At 39.7% G+C, this 20,194-nt stretch overlaps 1 protein-coding gene across 7 annotated transcripts in view; it reads right to left on the reverse strand.

Annotated features, from left to right (window-relative positions):
* LOC140469547 (nuclear receptor subfamily 6 group A member 1) overlaps window positions 1-20,194 on the reverse strand; it is a 381,258-nt gene that overhangs the window by 37,027 nt on the left and 324,037 nt on the right. For 5 of the 7 annotated variants that reach the window (XM_072566158.1, XM_072566156.1, XM_072566161.1 and 2 more), the window contains 3 exons: window positions 7,450-7,607; window positions 5,184-5,411; window positions 558-812 (listed from right to left, as the gene is read on the reverse strand). In XM_072566158.1, the coding sequence (XP_072422259.1) occupies window positions 558-812; window positions 5,184-5,411; window positions 7,450-7,607 (641 nt within the window). The remainder of the gene's footprint in view (window positions 1-557; window positions 813-5,183; window positions 5,412-7,449; window positions 7,608-20,194) is intronic. The other 2 variants (XM_072566159.1, XM_072566157.1) reach the window with 1 other exon arrangement.

Consider the following 20,194-nt stretch of genomic DNA (forward strand, 5'->3'; position numbering starts at 1 on the left):
AGCCTAAATGTCATGAGTTGACTGCCTCGAAGACATTGGTTCATTTAGCTTCTTAAAAACTATTACATTTCTAACTTTACCCAGTTCTGATGGAAGCTTGCAGCCTGATCTCTTCAGATTTCCTGAATACTTCCAGTATTTTTGTACTTTACAAATAAAATTACTTTATCAAAACCTAGTCACGAAGTGATTTTACAGAAGGAAAACATACTTTCCAGTAATTCACCTATGATGCTTCCAAATGGACAGAGTGTCATTTTCATTTGGTTAGGCAGACAAAGGGATGGTATCAAGCCAGGGAGGAAGGAAAGGTGAAAAATCGGGACAACAAACAGGTGAAAATAGGTTGACCGTGTTGAAAGCAACCCAAATCATGAGAGGGCTGGGGTGTGGAGGTGCACACATAACAAAATGCAACCTGCTCTGATTAGAGCACCACTTTTTCACAGATATGTGCCAATATCAGTTCTTATGGATATATAAATACTTGGATAACTTCAGACAAAAATAAAATGATCAAATACTGCACAATAATGATTCTATATGATTTGTCTTACCTTTGGAGTTCATCATCAGATGGTGCATATTTTGAAGTCACATCAGCAAGATCTCCAAAAATCTGTCGGTCATAGACAGTGAGGGAAGATAGGAGGATGAGTTCTTGCCAGGTGGAGCTTAGCAGGCAGGTGTAGTCTTTGATTGATAATTCACAGAAGAATGGCAACTTTTTGATCCAGCCAATTTGCCTGAAAAGTAACTCATCTGCCAGCCGGCAAAGTAAAGCAAAGAGCTCAGCCTGAGTTACCTTATACCTGTTAAAGGTGTAGATATTGAAACTCAAATTACAATCTTTGAAAAAGTACCCAATTACAACTGAATTTTTAACTATTTAAATATATCTTGACAAATCCTGAAGTGGGTAGTTGCAATGTTTTATTTATGTTGTAAGCAGAATTTTATTCATACTTTACTGCAACATCTGCAATACAGTAATTTTGGTCCAAGTCATGGGCATAAAATGGGAATAGGGCATATAACATTTTTTTCTTTCCAAGAGACTATTTACAATGTGCACTATCACAGACTTTCCATGATTTAAATTCTTAAAGGAGCCAAACAATCATAAGTAGGTCATTAAAAAAATTCAAAATCACTTTATGGCTTTCAACACTGAGTTTAACAACTTCAGACTAATGATCTCTGCCACATTCATCAGATCCCAACTCTTCTTTCCTCCTCCATTTCCCAAAATTTTTACCAGCTTTTCTTTACAGGTTTTAGACATTATTTTCTCATTCTTGTTTTTGCTTTTTGAATGATGTTATTCATTATTTTGCCGTTCAGCCCTCCTCTGGTCCCATCTTTTGTTTCTTTGCTTGCTGTATTACCATTTCCTTTAGCTACATACAACAACTTTTCTGTCATTTAATATTTCTTATCATAGGATTTCCCTTTTCTTTCCAGCCTGCCTTATTTCACATTTCTAACTTTACCCAGTTCTGATGGAAGCTTGCAGCCTGATCTCTTCAGATTTCCTGAATACTTCCAGTATTTTTGTACTTTACAAATAAAGTTACTTTATCAAGACCTAGTCACGAAGTGATTTTACAGAAGGAAAACATACTTTCCAGTAATTCACCTATGATGCTTCCAAATGGACAGAGTGTCATTTTCATTTGGTTAGGCAGACAAAGGGATGGAAAGGTGAAAAACCGGGACAACAAGCAGGTGAAAATAGGTTGACAGTGTTGAAAGCAACCCAAATCATGAGAGGGCTGGGGTGTGGAGGTGGGCAAAGGACATAGAAGGGGGTATTCAGGCTCTAAAATGAATGAACTCGATATTGAGTTCTGAAAGCTGCAGAGTCCCCATGCAGAATGTGTTCTTCCAGCTTGCACTGATCCTCACAGGAGGCACTGCAGCAAACCCAAGACAGATGTTGGCCAGCCAACATGGTGGTGTCTGGAAGTGGCAGGCAACTGTAAGCTTGGGGTCATTTTCAGACAATGTAGGTGTTCTGCAAAACATTCACCTTGTCTGCCTTTAGTCTCCCCAATGTTGAGAAGACCATATTGTGAGCAGTGAATACAGTAGACTAGATTGAGTGAAGTGCAGATGAATTGCTTCATTACCTGGAAGATATGGCTGGAACCTTGCATAATGAAGAGGGAGGTGGTAAAAGGGTAAGTGTTACACCTTCCACGGTTGCTTGGGAAGTTGCTGTGGGGTGTGAGGAACATTGGAAAAGTCCTGAAATAATGACAAGGGAAGGAAGGGAAATATTTGTCTGGTGGTGGCATCTGGCTGGAGCTGGTGGAAACATCAGTTTATGATCCTTTGGGTGTGGAGGCTGCTAAGAAGGAAAGTGAGGATTAGGAGACCCTAAAATGATGTGGGAATGAAAAGGGGCAATGGTAGAATTGTTGGGTTACTGTCAACCACCAACTCACCCTCCTTTTCTCTCCACCCTGCATCATCAGCATAAATACAAGCTTTTCCTAGCAACAGTTCTCAAGGATCACTGGACTCAAAATGTTAACACTGCCTTTTCTCCACAGATGATGCTAGATCTGCTGAGTTTGTCTAGCAGTTTCTGTTTAAGATCTTCAGCCTCTAGAGTTCTTTATTTATCATAATTCTACCCTCTCCCTCCATTTCATACAGTTACTATATTCACCTGTAGTTGACATGATTCACTTGCATTTCAATAAGGCCTTGGACGAGGTCCCAAATAAAAGGCTAGCCCAAAAGATAGGAGCCCATGGAAGGCAAGACAAGTTGACAAACTGGATCCAAAGTTGGTTTGCAAATAGGAGGCAAAGAGTGATGTGGAGAGATGTTTCTGTGACTGGAAGTCTGTGACCAGTGGTGTGCCATAGAAATTGGTGCTGGAGTCCTTTTTGTTTATTTTGAACATTAAAACCTTCCATATTCATGTCGAAGTTATCATTATGAAGCTTGCAGATGACAGAAATTGGTGGCGATGTTGATAGTGAGGAGGATGGCCTCAGCTACAGTCTGATATTGATCAGTTAGAAAATTGGGCAGAGCAATGGCTGATGGAATGTAATTCTAATAAGTATGAGATGATGCATTTTGGGAGGTCGAATAAGGGAAGGATTTACACAATGAATGACAGGTTCCCTATGGAATACTGAGAAATAAAGGGACCATGGTGTACTAGTCTACAGACCCCTGAAGGTGTCACTGAAGGGATGCAGTGAAGGAAGCATGGTGAAGGGGATGCTTGCCTTCAATAGGTGGGGGATAAAATATAGGAACATCAAAGTCTTGTTGCAAATTTACATATTGGTCAGGTGCAGTTCTAAATGCCACACTATCAGAAGAATGTGATAGGGTACAGAGAAGATTCACCAAGATATTGCCTGGGATTAAAAGTCTCAGTTATGAGGAGAGATGGACAGGTTGAATTTGTTTTCCCTGGAGTAGAGGAGGCTGAGAGGGGATCTGATTAAGGCATACAAAACTATCGAAGGCATAGATAGGATAGATCATAAAAACTTTTTTTTCCCTCAAAACAGATGTGTTTAAGACCAGAAGATGTACATTTAAGGCGAGAAGTAAATGGTTCAGAATGGATCAGAGGAAAATTGTTTTTCACCCAGAGGGAGGCAGAAAAATGGAACATACTGCTTGAGGGGGCAGAGGAGACAGGTTTTCTTGCAACAGTTAAGCAGCGAATGGATGAGCACTTAGAATGCCAGGGCATAATAGGTTATGCACCAACTTCTGGGAAATGGATTACAATAGTTTGATGTTTGTTGATTGGCATAGACAAGTGGGCTGAATGGCCTGCTATGACTATGACCTGTTCCAACTCACTTTTAAAAGGCACCTTTACTTTGATCTATGTTTTGTGCCTGTCTTTACCAGCTTCCTTTTTTCTATCCTAAGACAGCTATCCATCATTCTGTAAAGTACTTCGAGGAGCTTCTTTGTGCGTAATCAGTTCTATTGAAAAGCCAGTAACCGTTGCAGTCAAAGCCCTTTCGTCCCTGTTTTGGATTTTTCAGAACATACTAAGCTATTATGGGATCCCATTGGTCCAGATTACCCCATGGGGCTCTCAGGACCTCCTGAAAATGAAGCATTTTAAAACCCAAAGCTACAATCTAGGATCTGTGAACTTATTTACTTTCAAACTTATAGCTAATGAACTTGGTGGTTCCTGTAATAATATGTAATTTGCTTGGTTGGGACCTTATTAACATACATTCCCAATGACTGTTTTAAACTTTTTGGTGAAGGTCATTGGAAGAAATTTGTAAAGAAGTCAGTAAGCAAAACAAGTGGCTTTAAATCACCTTAAATTTATTCATACAGGAGAAGTGTAATTTGGAAGGATGGTAAAAATGCATTCACAGGTGCCTTTTTTAATATTTAGCAATGCCTTTTGCATTGCTCACGATGAATCTCATGAAACAGATCTTATGACAGCAGATGAATCGTGGTGTGGAATGTATTAGGTTGCTGCTAAGACTACATGGTATCAAACTCAAATTGTTAAATATGAGGTCATACAATGGACAAATATATATTGATTCCAGTGTTGTTGTAAAGTTTCATTATACATTAAAGTTACTAATTTGAGGGAGACATTTATTAATCAGAGAAACAGGAAATATGGACTGACTTATAGATACATAAGAGATCGATTGTTCCAAAGAAAAAGTGTTGAAAGAATAGAATGAAATACAGGCTTTATTTTCTTTATATAAAAATAATTCAAGTACATACTAGCCCTCCGTGCAACAGCTTGAAGACGGAACAAAATCCTTCCAAAGATTAATTACTTTATTGACATCCATTACCAGTGTAATGTTTATAGAGTTTGACTTGTAAAGTTACCAAATTTAAAAAAAGGTTTCTTCATTTGCTGTTTTTCACCATAAGCATAAAAATGTTAACACAGAAACACTACTTCAGTGTTACTTAAATTCACAAGCTTTCTGAGCGCTGCTTTCAACAGCGATCTTAACCTGAAGGAGCAGCGCCCCGAAAGCTTACGATTTTAAATAAACCAGTTGGACTATAACCTGGTGTCCTGTGACTTCTGACTTTGTCCAGCCCAGTCCAACACAGGCATCTCCACATCATATTTAAGTGCTAGAAGAGACAATTGCCTTACTTTCTATTTCAATGTTACATTAATTTATACTCACCCATCTTCAATCAGCATTGGTGTTCCAAGAGGTTCAAGATCTTCAGCTCCAACCAACTGGCTTACAAGAGTATGTGACTGAGGGTCTAGGTTACGAGGTTGTGGTGGCAACAGGCCTGAATGAGCAGCATAGTTAAAAAGGTGCGGCAGGTACTGATAGTGCGCAGTGACTGGTGTCCCTATGAACTGATCCCTGAGTGCAGTGTACCCATTCAGTTCCATTGATCTGCTGGAAAGGAAAGATGCATAGTTTGTGTCCATTCTTCATATCAACATAACGGAGGAGGAGCAGGAGGAGGAGATGGGGGAAAGAAAAGGAAATGGAGGCGAAGAAAAAAGATAACTAAATAAATGGATTCATTCAACCCCAAAAGACTGGAAAAGCTTCCCAAACAAGAATTGAGAAAAATAGTGGTGGAATGAAATAAATCTCGCTATATATAGCATATAAACAAATTGAAAGTGCCTGTTTAGTTATGGGCTCACTTTTTGTAATGTACAATGTCAGTGACATGAATTGACTTGCATTTTTGAAGTACTCAATCTGTCAATAGTACCAGGGTTAAATTAGTATTCAAAAGTTGTATTTCACTGATCTAGAAAAAATAACAAACTAAACTGCAGCAACTAGGAAATTTAAATTTTACTAATAAATAAATCTGGAGCAAAATAAAACTAGTATCAGTAATGGTGACCATGTAATCACAGGATCACCACAAAAGATCCACCCATCCATCATTGATGCCATCCATATTAGGTTTTGCCTACATGTATTTTCAGTCCACAGAAATGTCCTAACAATTAACTGTACTTTTCCACTGTACTCTATCAATACCATCAATTCAGGAGATTAAAGCTGTCTCATCAATTAGTGTACTTGGACATCTCAGGAGCAGCAGCAGGGACTCCAAAATTAGGAGCCAAGTTAGTGAAGCGACAAGGCAGATGTACATTCACACTACTAAGAAGCAGTATTTTAGAGAGAATGCACAGCCAACAGATTGAAGCACTGCATTCTGCCATATCCAAACATAAATTACAGTGGACAATTAAGCAACTGATGTAAGAATGAGGCTTCATGAAGATCCTCAACCAGATGTGCCTAGTGGATGACTAGTCTCTGCTTTCACCAGAGGATCTCCCATCACAAAAGCCAATCTTCTGCCAATTCAACTCATTCTACTTGATATCAAGAAGTGGCTCAGCAATAAGACAACAGCAACTGTGTTGGAGACGTGTATTCCAAGATAGGCCAAACTCCTGGCCAGCCTGTTCCAATAGTTATATAACACTAGCATCTGACATTGTAAACAAATTGTCGAGATACTTCATGTCTACAAACAAAATGCCCAATCTGATCTAGCAAATCAGTGCCTGATTAGGCTACATCCAAATATCAGAAAAGTTATGGAACTCAACAGTGATATCAGATGGCATATTTGCAACATTAATGTGCTCACCAGTACTCACTTTGTGTTGCATCAAGGCCATTTGGCTCATGACCTCATCACAATTATGGTTCAAGGATGAGCAAACAGCTGAATTATAGAGGAGAGATGACTACCTACGACAGTCTTTTGACTAAGTGGAACATTAAAGGAAGTAGTAAATTTGAAGCTAATTGGAATATAGGGGTAAACCCTCCAATAGCTGGAGTTATAACTAACATGAAAAAGGAGATAGTTACGGTTATTGGAGGCGAACCATCTCAGCTCCAGGACTTCACTGCAAGAGTTTGTCAAGGTGGAGTCCTAGGTTCAGTCATTTACACCTTTTTTTATCATTAACCTTCACCTCATCCCGCACCCCCCAATATCAAAGAATAAGTGGAAATATGTGAGTTGATAGTTGCAGAATATTCAGTTTACAACTCTTCAGGTACCAAGTCTCTGTGCCCACGAGTAACAAGAACTGGACAACATCACTTATCAGTGCAACTTTGAAGATGTAACATTCGCTCTACATAAGTGCCAGGTAATGACAGCTCAAATGAGAGGAAATCGAGTCACCTCCCCATGACATTTAATGCCTTTATAATTGTTGGATACATCATTAAAGTTCTGGGATCTCATTGCCCAGAAATATAACTGTACCTGTCATAAATATTACAGTACCCAACAGTTTAATGATTGCATATTACACAGATACTCAATAGAATAATTCAGTCATAATACAGGATTAATAATTTAATCATCAAAATACAGAATTAAAAGATCCCAGGCATTAAGTCATAATCTTGCTTCTACATCTAACTCAAAAGTTCCCACCTTGAGGAAGGAGTGGAGACAGGTGATGGTTGGTTGCCCTCAGAAATGCCATTGCCAGGGGAGCTATGATCACTATCTCCGTTGTTGCTCCATGAATTATTAGCTTCCTCCTCAAATTCTTGTCCAGACATAATTCTTTCAATTTCTTCTTCGGATATCTGAAATACATAGTAAAATACTCTTTAACTAGCTGCATATATTAATAAGAAATCATTCAAAAATCATAGATAAATAAATGGGTGGGAAAGTCAGAGGAGAGTTGCATTGCAGTCCCATCACATTTTTTGTAAGTGGCTCAAATGGAAATAAGTATTTATCAGTCACAAATAATTTTAGTTTAGAAATTCAAGGTAATGAGGCAATGGCCTAGTGGTATTACGGTGAGAAAATTACTCCAGGAACCCAGGTAATGTTCTTGGGACACAGGAATGAATCCTGCCATGGAATTGGTGGAATTTGAATTCATTAAAAATCTGAAATTAGGAATCTAATGATGACCACAAAACCACTGCCGACTGTTGGAAAAAACCTATCTGGTTCTTTAATGCTCTTTAGGAAGGAAATTGCTGTCTTTACCTGGTCTGGCTGACATGTGAATGCAGACCCATAGCAATATCGTTGACAGTCAATTGGACAATTAGAGATGAGCAAGAAATACTGGCTTAGCCAAGAATGCCATATCCAATGAATGATTTTTTTTAAAAAAAGATTCTACTCACCTCTTCCAAATGCAGTATTAGATACTTCATTGATATATTAAATTCTCAGTATTCATGTGAATGCCAGAAAAATGAAATGAAAATGGAGGAAAAACATGCTCAGATTGAATGGGGGTATTCCACAAAGAGGTGACCTCATCTTGTGTTTGTTCCAATCGGAAGAGTAGTGACAAGAGGAACTTGCACAATGGATGGATCACATCTTTTGCATGTGTCCCAAAGTGCTTCACAATTAATTATTCCATTCTAAAAAGATGCAGCTGTTTCAGGTTATAAGGAAATATAGTTCAAGGACTATTTCTGTTCATTTCCCTCAACTGCAGTATTAGTAATGTATACAGTTGAGTCTCTCTTGCATTAAAGAGAAATTAAACAGTACTTAAGAAATGAGGATTTAATTTGTTTGCTAATTATGATGACATCATAAATTCAAAAGATTGTTCTGGTGAGTCAGTATGTATTTTCAAAGTGGACATGACAATAATTCTATGAGCTATACTGCCAAACGAAATATTGTACGTTTGTTCACAGTGCCATTCCATGCAGCATGCCAAAAGAAATTTAGTCCAAAGGTCTACTGGTTCACTTAAAAAAAGGGGCATTTTAGTCATCATGATGCTTCATAATTGAATGTATATGGCGATCCAGCTACCACCTAATGTATGGTCATTTTGTATTTGGTGCTGATCCATAGTTCAGTTTTCATCTGCTGTTGAAAGCTTCCACCAGAAGTAAATGAGAGCTTCACAGTCACATGGCAGGAGTGATATAATTTAAACCTAGATAGTATTTTCCTGATTTTATGACAATGTATGTTTACACTTTAGTCAATGTAAAGTGGGAGTCCAGGGTTGTTTGCTCCATCTTACATTTGATAGGAATCTACTACTCTGTGCCACTCTGTGGGTGAGGGAGATAGTCATTCAGCACAGAAACATGGCTCGCTATGTCCAAATTGACCAACAAACACCATGCTACACTAGTACGACTTACCTGCACTTAGTTAAAAATCACAACACCAGATTACAGTCCAACAGATTTATTTGGAAATATAAGCTTTTGGAGCGCTGCTACTTCATCAGCATTTGTACTTACAAATAAACCAATTGGACTATACCCCGGTGTTATATGATTTTTAACTTTGCGCACCCCAGTCAAACACCAGCACCCCTACATCATGGTTACCTGCACTTAGTCCAGATGCTTAAATGTTGCATGAGTACCTGCTTCCACCACTCTCAAACAGCATCATCCATATTTCCATGATCATTCCATTGACACTGAATATCATATTTACTCATGAGTATGTTTGAGAAATTTCAGGACGTGTTCAAGCAAATAACTTATTCCTTGGGTTCATTAGTTTCAAATTGTGGTCCACATAGGTAGGAAAAGGCATGGGGATGTTAGGCAGAAATACAGGGAGCTAGGGTGGTAGAGATAAAACAAACAGATTTGTTCTTTGGTTTATTACCCTTGCCACGTGCTAGCGAGGTGTGGAAGAGAGAGAGAGAGAGAGAGAGAGAGAGAGCGAGCGAGCAGTCGAACACATGGTAGCACGGTGGCACAGTGGTTAGCACTGCTGCCTCACAGTGCCAGAGACCCAGGTTCAATTCCCGCCTCAGGCGACTGACTGTGTGGAGTTTGCACATTCTCCCCGTGTTTGCGTGGGTTTCCTCCGGGTGCTCCAGTTTCCTCCCACAGTCCAAAGATGTGCAGGTCAGGTGGATTGGTTGTGCTAAATTGCCCGTAGTGTTAGGTTAGGGGTATGGGTGGGTTGCGCTTCGGCGGGTCGGTGTGGACTTGTTGGGCCGAAGGGCCTGTTCCCACACTGCAAGTAATCTAATCTAATAGTAACATGGTTACAGGGACGGCACATGGAGGGAGGGATTCAGATACCTGGATAGCTGGGGCTCACGTTGGGGTAGGTGGGACATCTACGTATGGGATGGTCTACACCTGAACCAGAGGGGTACCAATAGCCTTGGGGGAAACTTGCAAATGTGCTTTGGGAGGGTTTAAACCAATTCAGCAGGGGAATGGGAACCTGAATTGTAGCTCCGGTGTATAGGAGGTTGAGAGTAGCGAGGTCATGAATAAGATTTCAAGGTCGCAAGAGTCGACGAGCAAGCAGGAAGGTGGTTTGAAGTGTATCTACTTCAATACTAACAGCATCTGGAATAAGGAGGTGAATTTGCAGCATGGGTTCGTACCTAGGACTTCGATGCTGTGGCCATTTTGGAGACATGGATAAAGCAGGGACAGGAATGTTTTTGTCTAATGTGTGCAGGAGGGTTTTGTGGCACAGTATGTGGATAGGCCAACAAGAGGCGAGGCCACATTGGATTTGGTACTGGTTAATGAAGCAGGTCAGATGTTAGATTTGGAGGTAGGTGAGCATGTTGGTGATAGTAACCACAATTCGGTTACATTTCTTTTCGTGATGGAAAGGGATAGGTATATACTGCAAGGCAAGAGTTACAGCAGGGGAAAGGCAATGATGATGCAATTAGGCAAGATTTAGGATGCATTATATGGGGAAGGAAACTGCAGGGGATGGACACAATCAAAATGTGAAGCTTATTCAAGGAACAGCTACTGCATGTCCTTGATAAGTATGTACCTGTCAGGCAGGGAGGAAGTGGTCATGCGAGGGAACTGTGGTTGAAAGAAGTTGAATCACTTGTCAAGAGGAAGGAGGAAACTTATGTAAAGATGAAACATGAAGGTTCAGTTAGGCGCTAAGTTAGCCAGGAAGGACTAAAGAGAGCCAGGAGGGGACCTGAGAAGTCCTTGGCAGGTAGGATAAAGCCTTCTATAGGTATGTCAGGAATAAAAGAATGACTAGGGTAAGATTAGGGCCAAAACTGAAAAATGTGTTGCTGGAAAAGCGCAGCAGGTCAGGCAGCATCCAAGGAGGAGAATCGACGTTTCGGGCATAAGATTAGGGCCAGTCAAGGACAGTGGTGCGAAGTTGTACCTGGACTCCAAAGAGATAGGAGAGGTGCTAAATGAATATTTTTCATCAATATTGACACAGGAAAAAGACAATATTGTCAAGGAGAATAGTGAGATACAGGTTATTAGGCTAGACAGGGATTGAGGTTCATAAATCATTAGCAATTCTGGAAAGTGTGAAAATAGATAAGTCCCCTGGCCCAGATGGGATTTATCCTAGGATTCTCTGGGAAGCTAGGAAGGAGATTGCAAGGCCTTTGGCTTTGATTTTTATCTTCAGGAATAGTGCCAGAAGACTGGAGGATAACAAATGTTGTTCCCTTGTTCAAGGCGGGGAGTAGAGACAACCTTGGCAATTATAGACCAGTAAGCTTCCCTTCTGTTGTGGGCAAAGTTTTGGAAAGGATTATAAGAGATAGGATTTATAATCATCTGGAAAGGAATAATTTGATTAGGAATAGTCAGCACCGTTTTGTCATGCCTCACAAACCTTATTCTTTGAGAAGGTGACCAAACAGGTAGAGAAGGGTAAAGCAGCTGATGTGGTGCATATGGATTTCAGTAAAGCATCTGATATGGTCCTCCACAGGTTATTGCAGAAAATAGAGGCCTGGGATTAAGAGTGATTTAGCGGTTTGGATCAGAAATTGGTTAGCTATAAGACAACAGAGGGTGGTGGTTGATGGAAAATGTTCATTCTGGAGTTCAGTTACTAGTGGTATACTGCAAGGTTCTGTTTTGGGGCTACTGCAGTTTGTCATTTTTATAAATGACCTGGATGAGAGTACAGACTTACTGCTCTAAAAAAAACACTGCTCTAGACTAACTAAGTACCAATATTTTATATTTCTTAAAATTTAATCAAGAGATAGATCTCAAATATATAATCAAAAAGAACCCACTCTACTCACTATTGTAGATTTACAAAAAAGAACTGCAATGTTACACTTAAAAGGTATGCACTTATCAGCTGTGCTGTGAGCTCTCCCACACAGATTCCTCCAAGGTCAGCTGTGAATTTCATTGTTTGTTAAGTTTTCTTAGATGCACTCTGATGTCCAGAGATACTTGAACTCAAACAGCAAAGGCAGTAACTGTGCAGATTCACTGACCATGTGATTCCTGCCTTTGTCTCACTTGCTCCTTTTCAAAGTACTGCTGTTTTGATCTTTTTCTCCAAAAGTTCCAAAACAAAATGCAATAGCTTATAAAAACAGTAATTACTGTCCCTAGAATTCAAGGAAATCTGCTCCAATGCCTAAAATACCTCAAAAGAAAAGATCTTACAGCCAAAATTTTTCCCATCCTCCATCTTGGATTACCCAGAACAAATTTTCAAATTTTGTCTAACGAACAGTAGCAAATCATGCGAAAGTTATTACCAAAGCAAGAAGATCTTCCCAAAACAAAAGTTACATAATTTAAATTGCTTCATCAATTGATTTCCATTGATAACTGACCAGAGCACCATTGCACAACTGCCATAAATATATTTGGCCAAGCTGCTCAAAACACCAACAGATTCTACTAAATAAATCAGATGACAATCAAATTATACTTGTGATTAAGTTATAGAATGGATAGCATAAATACACACCTTACACAAGAACTACTACATTACCAGAGGATGTATACATTAAAGCAAAACAAAATAAAACTTAAGACAAATAATCTGAAATTCTTTTCTGTTTACATACGCAGGCGCAGATTTTCAATCTTGAGACAGGAGTTGCACGGAGTCATTTCCGAACATGATAACCTCAGCTCCTGTCCAGTCTTACTTGCTCTCACTATTTCCATGGTGGGGTAGCAGGGAAGGGCTGTGGCTTGAGCTGGCATTATGAAGGAAATGGAGGTGGGCACCTATGTCCTTTTGCTGGGACACAGACCTGGTTCTGGAAAGGCATTCAAATCTTAAGCCACCTCTCATATTCCACCCACCCATCTTCCCTTCTCATGCCCTATGCCCCCTCAGCCAGTAAAACCCATCATGAACAGAACTCACAAGTCATGGAATAACATTGGGAAGTTTTTGAGATGATAATGAATTTTTAAAACAGTCATTTAAAAACCTCCTCCAAAAAGTTTATCATCAACTGTTCAGAAAACTATCCAAAGCAAAACTCTCACTCCCTCTGACAGCTGTATCAACAACTCCTGCTAAACTACAGGTGGGGTCTAGAGATTAACCAAGCATTCATAATAGGATTCCAAAATACCCACATGACAAAACCTCCAGAGCCAAACACAATAAAGCATTTTGTAGTAGTGTAGCAAGATCTCCCAGCCCTGATGGCATGTATCAGAGGATCCCAAAATAAGTATCCACAGTGATAGTGGATGCAATGATTATAATGTTCCAAATATTCTCATATTCTGGGAAAGTACTGGAGGAATGGAAAACTGCCAATGTGACACTGCTATTCAAAAAGGGAAGTAGGCAAAAAAAACCCAGCAGATAACTATAGGCTGATTAATCTAATATCTATGGAGGAAGAATGCTGGAATCAATTACTAAGGAAGGTAATAGCAAATTTGGAAAATTATAAACTAATTAAGCAGAGTCAGCACGGCTTCTGAATAATTTGTTGAGTGTTTTGAGGAAGTCTCAACTAGAATAGATAGAGGAGAACCAGTGTTATATGTGAACTTCCAGAAGGTGTTTGACAAGATACCTCTGAACAAGTCAAGTCACAAGAGCTGCTGGTATTGAAGGGAGTATATTGGCATGGATAGAGAATTGGCTGGAAACATTGATTGGGTTTAAGGGGCCCTTCATTAGGTTGGCAACCTGTGACCAGTGGGGTTATACAAGGATCAGTGCTAGCACTGCAACTGTTTACAATAATTTATTAATAACCTGGAGGAAGTAAGTGAGTATACTGTAGCCAAATTTGCATATGACAAAAATAGGTGGAAAGGCAAGTTGCAAGAGGGATACAAACAGTTATTGATAGGTTCAAGATATAGGTTAAAGTGTGTAAAAAGTTGCCAAATGAGAGTATAATGTATGGAAAAATGTACTGGAGAACAAAAGAATAGTATTATTTAAATTGATAAAAGCTGCAACACAAAATGAGTTGGTGGGGGACTTGTGCGCAAAACACAGAGAGCTAGCACACAGGTAATCGGGAAGGTTAATGTAATTTCGGCCCTTCCAAGGGGTTTAGAGAATAAGAGTAGAGACGTCTTACTGCAACTGTACAAGATGCTGGTGAGACAGCATCTGGAATACTGAGTTTTGTAATCAGGGTCATACAACACAGAAACAGATCCTTTGGTCCAACTCATCTATGCTGACCAGATTTCCCCAATTTAAAGTAGTCCCAGTTGCCTGCATTTGGCCTATATCCTTCCAAACCTTTCCTATTCATGCACCTGCCCAAATGTCTTTTCAAATGTTGTAACTGTTCCTGCCTTTACCACTCCCTCTGGCAGTTCACTACATATATGCACGCGGTGTGAAAAAGTTGCCCCTCAGGTCCTTTGAAATCTTGCCCCCTCACCTTAAACCTATACCCTATAGTTTTGAAAGCCCCTACCTTGGAGAAAAGACCTTTGCTATTCACCTTAGCAGTGTGTCTCATGATTTTATAAGCCTGTATAAGGTCACCCCTCAAACTCCTTCACTTCAAGGACAATAGTTCCAGCCTATCTCGTCTCTGAATTCACTGGATAACTCTCTTCTTGATTTTGTTTTCTTATCTTTTTCCCTTCTGAGAGCATGGAGATTGTTCATCATTTTATCCAGTGCAGTGTTGGAAGACTGTTCACACCTTGTCTTCTCTAGAATCATTTCGATTGCACAATTCTTATCCACCTGCTTTCCCTTGCATGACTATTTCTACCTGTCCAAAAGCAAGTAACACATTAACTGTAATGGTTTTTCATCCGAACATTGCACAATACCTCTGAAATCCTTGGCCGCTTCATTTTCCTCACGTCTATATGGTCACCTCTAAAACGTATGCCAAAGACATCTTATCTTTACCATTTTCATTGATTGCTCCACGGCATTAGGCTTCCTGTCCAACATCAAACCTTTGCTCAAATGGGTACCACAAAACCTAAAGCCACTGGTTTCAATTCTCATCATAGTTATTTCCAAAATGCCCTTGCTAAAGTAAATGTATGATCAGACTTCACTCTTTGAAAACTGCATGTATAAGATATAAATATCTCAAGAGCACTTTATTTAAATTGCAATGTGTTTTGAATTCTAGAGTAGTGACAGGTACTTACGCTATTTCACAATATGAAGTGATGACAGAATAAGAATTTAAAAAGGAACCTAAAGATTCTATTTAACCATATAGCTCTTTATAAAAAGAAGTCACGTATCATCCAAATGCATTTCATACAGAAAACCTTTTACTCAAGATATACCTCATCTTGTAACACTTAACATTCCTTTCTTTGTATACTGTAAACAAAATTTAAAGAAATAATTATATTGTATTTGTTCATGAACTGTAAAAGGTAGCTCTATTTATCCTGGGTGTCGTCTTCCATATAGAACTAGACAATTCAACAAATGCCACATAATATTCCCAAAAGGCTGACAATTATTCTATAAATGAATAGGTGAGCTAGAACTAGAATTTTTCATCCAATCTTTTGAAAATATTGCCTAAATATGGATCTTCTAAAAGTATATTTCAAACATTATGTGCATACTAGTCTTGGATTTTAAAACATTCTTAAAAACTTTCCAGAAAAGGTTTGAAATTGCTTTGGAAAATATCCTGTCGTAATAAAACAGAAGATGTTGACAGCCCCTCCTGGATAGCACAACATAGTTAAAAACAAAAGTGATTATAATCAAACACGCAGGATAAGCCTTCAATTCAGATTCCCATGAGCTCCTGGAGTCTTGAGATTTTTAGATACCATCAATTTCCTGTATTTGCAATGTTCCTGTTGGAGACAATTAAAGCATTTTTTAAAATTGTAATTATGGGGAGAATTTCACAGTTCTAGCTGGTGGGTTTATAGGTGATGGCATTTGTAAAAACTTGCAAATGGCCTGCCTACTACCTATCTGCCTCTCCTCAACCTGTATGCCATACCATACATGCAGTGAAGGCACTGGGCCAATTAACGTTTACCCTCCGCTCCTTTACGGGGGCACCCTCCTCCCCAGGTCATTCATACTTTAACGCCCAACACAGCCTCTCAAACCTAGCTCCCAACCCCTTCATTTCTGACTGGAGCCAGCTAAGTTCCATTGATACCCCAAGTTGCCTTCAGTCTGACCTCCAGTATGTCCTTTACTTTGGCTCTGCCTGTAGTTGCAGCTTGGCCACTGTTTAAATTTGGGACTACAAAACACCTCTAAGTAGGGTCTTCCTCTCTCACAATGGAGGAAGTCTCAGTCTTAGTCAATTAACAGCATGCTGTACATTTTTGTTCCACTTAAAGAAAAATATCATTTCATTGCAGTCCGATGACAAAGTTCACTAGAATAATCTTGGGTATGGAAGGATTGTTTTATGAGCAAAGATTAAGCAGGTTGAGGCTCTGACTCACTAGAGTTTAGAAAAATGAAAGGTGATTGCATTAAGTCAAATAGGACTCTTCGGGGGCTCGACAGGGTAAATACTGACAGTATGTTTCCCCTCTTGGGAGACTCTAGCAGTGGATGGCAGAATCTCAGAGGCATCGATTTAAGACTAAGATATGGAAGAATTTCTTCTCTCAGAGGGTTGTGCGCCTTTGGAACCTCTTGCCACAGGAGAGCTGACAGCGCAAAGTCCCCATGAATATTTAAGAATCTACCTATCTCAGTCTTAATCAGCAGGGATATCAAGGGTTATGGAGAAAAGTCAGGAAAGTGGACATTAGGCATGTCAGATGAGCTAAGTTCCAATGGAATGGTAGAGCAGGCTCTTGGGGCCATTCGACCTACTCCTGTTCCTATATGGAATCAATTTAGGTAAAGGGGCAGTACAAAGAGATCTGGGTGTTCTTGTACACCAGTCAATGAAGGTAAACATGCAGGTACAGCAGGTAGTGAAGGCGGCTAATAGCATGCTGGCCTTCATAACAAGAGGGATTGAGTATAGAAGCAAAAAGAGGTTCTTCTGCAACTGTACAGGGCCCTGGTGAGACCACACCTGGAGTACTGTGTGCAGTTCTGGTCTCCAAATTTGAGGAAAGACATTCTGGCTATTGAGGGAGTGCAGCATAGGTTCACGCGGTCAATTTCTGGAATGGCAGGATTACTTTACACTGAAAGACTTGAGCGACTGGGCTTGTATACCCTTGAGTTCAGAAGACTGAGAGGGGATATGATTGAGACATATAAGATTATTAAAGGATTGGACACTCTGGAGGCTGGAAACATGTTTCTGCTTATGGGTGAGTGCCGAACCAGAGGACACAGCTTAAAAATATGGGGTAGACCATTTAGGACAGAGATGAGGAGAAACTTCTTCACCCAGAGAGTGGCGGCTGTGTAGAATGCTCTGCCCCAGAGGGCAGTGGAGGCCCAGTCTCTGGATTCATTTAAGAAAGAGTTGGATAGAGCTCTCAAGGATAGTGGAATCAAGGGTTATGGAGATAAGGCAGGAACAGGATACTGATTAAGGATGACCAGCTATGATCATATTGAATGGTGGTGCAGGCTCGAAGGGCAGAATGGCCTACTCCTGCACCTATTGTCTATTTCTTACCATCAACTATTCCGTCACTTCGAAAAGTTGACACAATGACTGCACTATCAATCATAGAGGGGAAATTGACACATTGAAATCATAATCTCAGTACTCTTGAATTTATTTCACTGGATAAAGTGGTCTAATGCAAACACAGTTTCACAATATATGTCAATCCAATTGTCAATTATGTTTTCTAAGCAAAGTAGCATCATTATTCACTATATGAAATACATATTTGACTTATCCACCATTACATAACAATATGCAATGTTATCAACACCTTTTGAAGTTGCCTGTCAAAAGGTTCTGATTCAAGACTAGAATTCCTCCAATGTTCATGCCTCCCCCAAGATATAGTGAATCACATTGAATCGAATTAGATTTATTTCCACATGTGCTCAACGAGTGCAGTGAAAAGTTTATACATCACGATTTATAGCACCATTTTACGTACAAAGATATCGACACACTGCTTCCTTCGTTATAAGATCTTAGAAAATAGAGAAATAAAATGTCTCACATTGCGAAAATAAAAGTCGAGAACAGCAGTCTTCCGATCCATACCAAGCTGAAACCTAGCCTCCAGTCTGCACTGGGCCCTGGCTCCAGCCTGAGCTGGGCTTCACCTTGAGGATCATGAAGCTGGAAGATTGCTCTGGTATCGCCTCAGGACGAGGTGACCATGCTGAGGCCATTCCAGGCGGAGAGACTGCCACTACTCCAAGCCACATCTGAAGAACCTCATATATAGTGTCTGTGCTGAGGCTGAGAGCCGGAAGATGGGAGTCAACCAGAGGCCAGGGGACTGCCTCCGTAGATATAGTGGGGTGATCTTATGTGCGCAATTCCACAAAACAGTAAGGAAGAATGGGATTGCTGCATAATAGGCTCATGGACTGAACCCTTATCCTGAGGCCACAAGGATCCCACTTGATTGGAATGGGAATCCTGGAATACACAATGCTTGACATTTCTGTTCTGATATGGACAAAGGATATCAAAAAAGCCAAGACATACCTTTGTGCAGTTATGTCAAACCAAAGAGTTTACACGAGAAATTTGATAAATCTTGACTTTAGAAAATTAACTTGACGCTGTGCAAAAGAATTACTCTATAAAATTAAACAAGGATTTCTTTTAGGTTGCAAACAGACATCACATCATATATGCTTTTTTAAAAACTAAACCAAGAAGTCCATTGAAAAGAGTTAGGCATTGCCTCAGCAAATCTCATCTTGTGGTGTTGTAATTTCATCAAGAAATCAATTCTTGCAATAAGGAGGGATTATATCTTAGAAGGCCTTTCAACTGAATCCATATAGATAGAAATTAAAAAAAACAAAAAAAGGGAAAATCACATTGGTGGGACTGCACTTGAGACCCTCAAACAGTCAAGATGAAAAAGGGGCAGATATGTACACAAGAGCTACAAAAACACAAGGGCTGCAATATTAGGGATTATGGGGATAGACAAACTGAGAAAGGCTTAGAGGAGATGGAATTCTTAAAGTGTATCCAAGGAACCTTTTTAAGAAGTGGTAGACGCGTCAGAGGAAGAACATTTTGGTGACTGACAGTAACTCCATAAGATTTACAGTAGTTGTGGAAAAGATCAAAGATAGACCAGAAGAAAAGAAATAAAATTTTGAATTTGGAGGGAGGGGTGAAGAGGAGCTGGGTTCAATATGATAAGGCATGTTCTGGCCAAAATGGGCAGCTACTTGCAATAAAATCTACATTGGAACAGTGGAGATCTTTCAAAAAATAAATAATGGAAGTGTAAGACCAATAGGTTCCTGGAAAGATGAAGAGTGGGGCCAAGTATTTTAGAGTTCCCTGAATAGAGGAATGTAGAGGTTTGAGAAGAGTAAAAAAGGGAAGCTTATGTGAGATACCAAGGGCTCAGGACACCAGAAGCTTGATAGGAATATATAAAGTGCAAGGGGTGACTTAAAAAAGGTATTGCCATGAAATACTAATCTGAAGAAAAGGTCACCAGACTCTAAAGGTTAACTCTGCTTTCTCTCCATAGATTCTGCCAGACCTGAGGAGTTTCCCCAGCAACTTCTGCTTTGGGTTCATATGTTCAGCACTTAAAGTTCTTTGTTTCACTTTACCTAAGAAAAGAAATTGGGGAAGTGAAGAGGGGACGTAGAAAAAAAAACACCTGTGGGCAACATGAAGGAAAATTCAGACATCTCATAAATACATATGGCAAGAAGAGAATCAGGGCAAGAGTTGGGCCCATTAGGGACCTCAGTGGAAAACTGTGGAGTCAGAAGACATAGCAGAGATTTTAAATGCGTTGTTATATTAGTATTCAGTGGAGAAAAGAGGGGTATGGAAATCAGGGAAGACGACAATGGTATACTTGTACAAATAATAATTGAGGGGGAGGAAAGTTTAGCA

This window comes from Chiloscyllium punctatum, chromosome 49 (genome assembly GCF_047496795.1).
Source record: "Chiloscyllium punctatum isolate Juve2018m chromosome 49, sChiPun1.3, whole genome shotgun sequence".
Classification (NCBI taxonomy): Eukaryota; Metazoa; Chordata; class Chondrichthyes; order Orectolobiformes; family Hemiscylliidae; genus Chiloscyllium; species Chiloscyllium punctatum.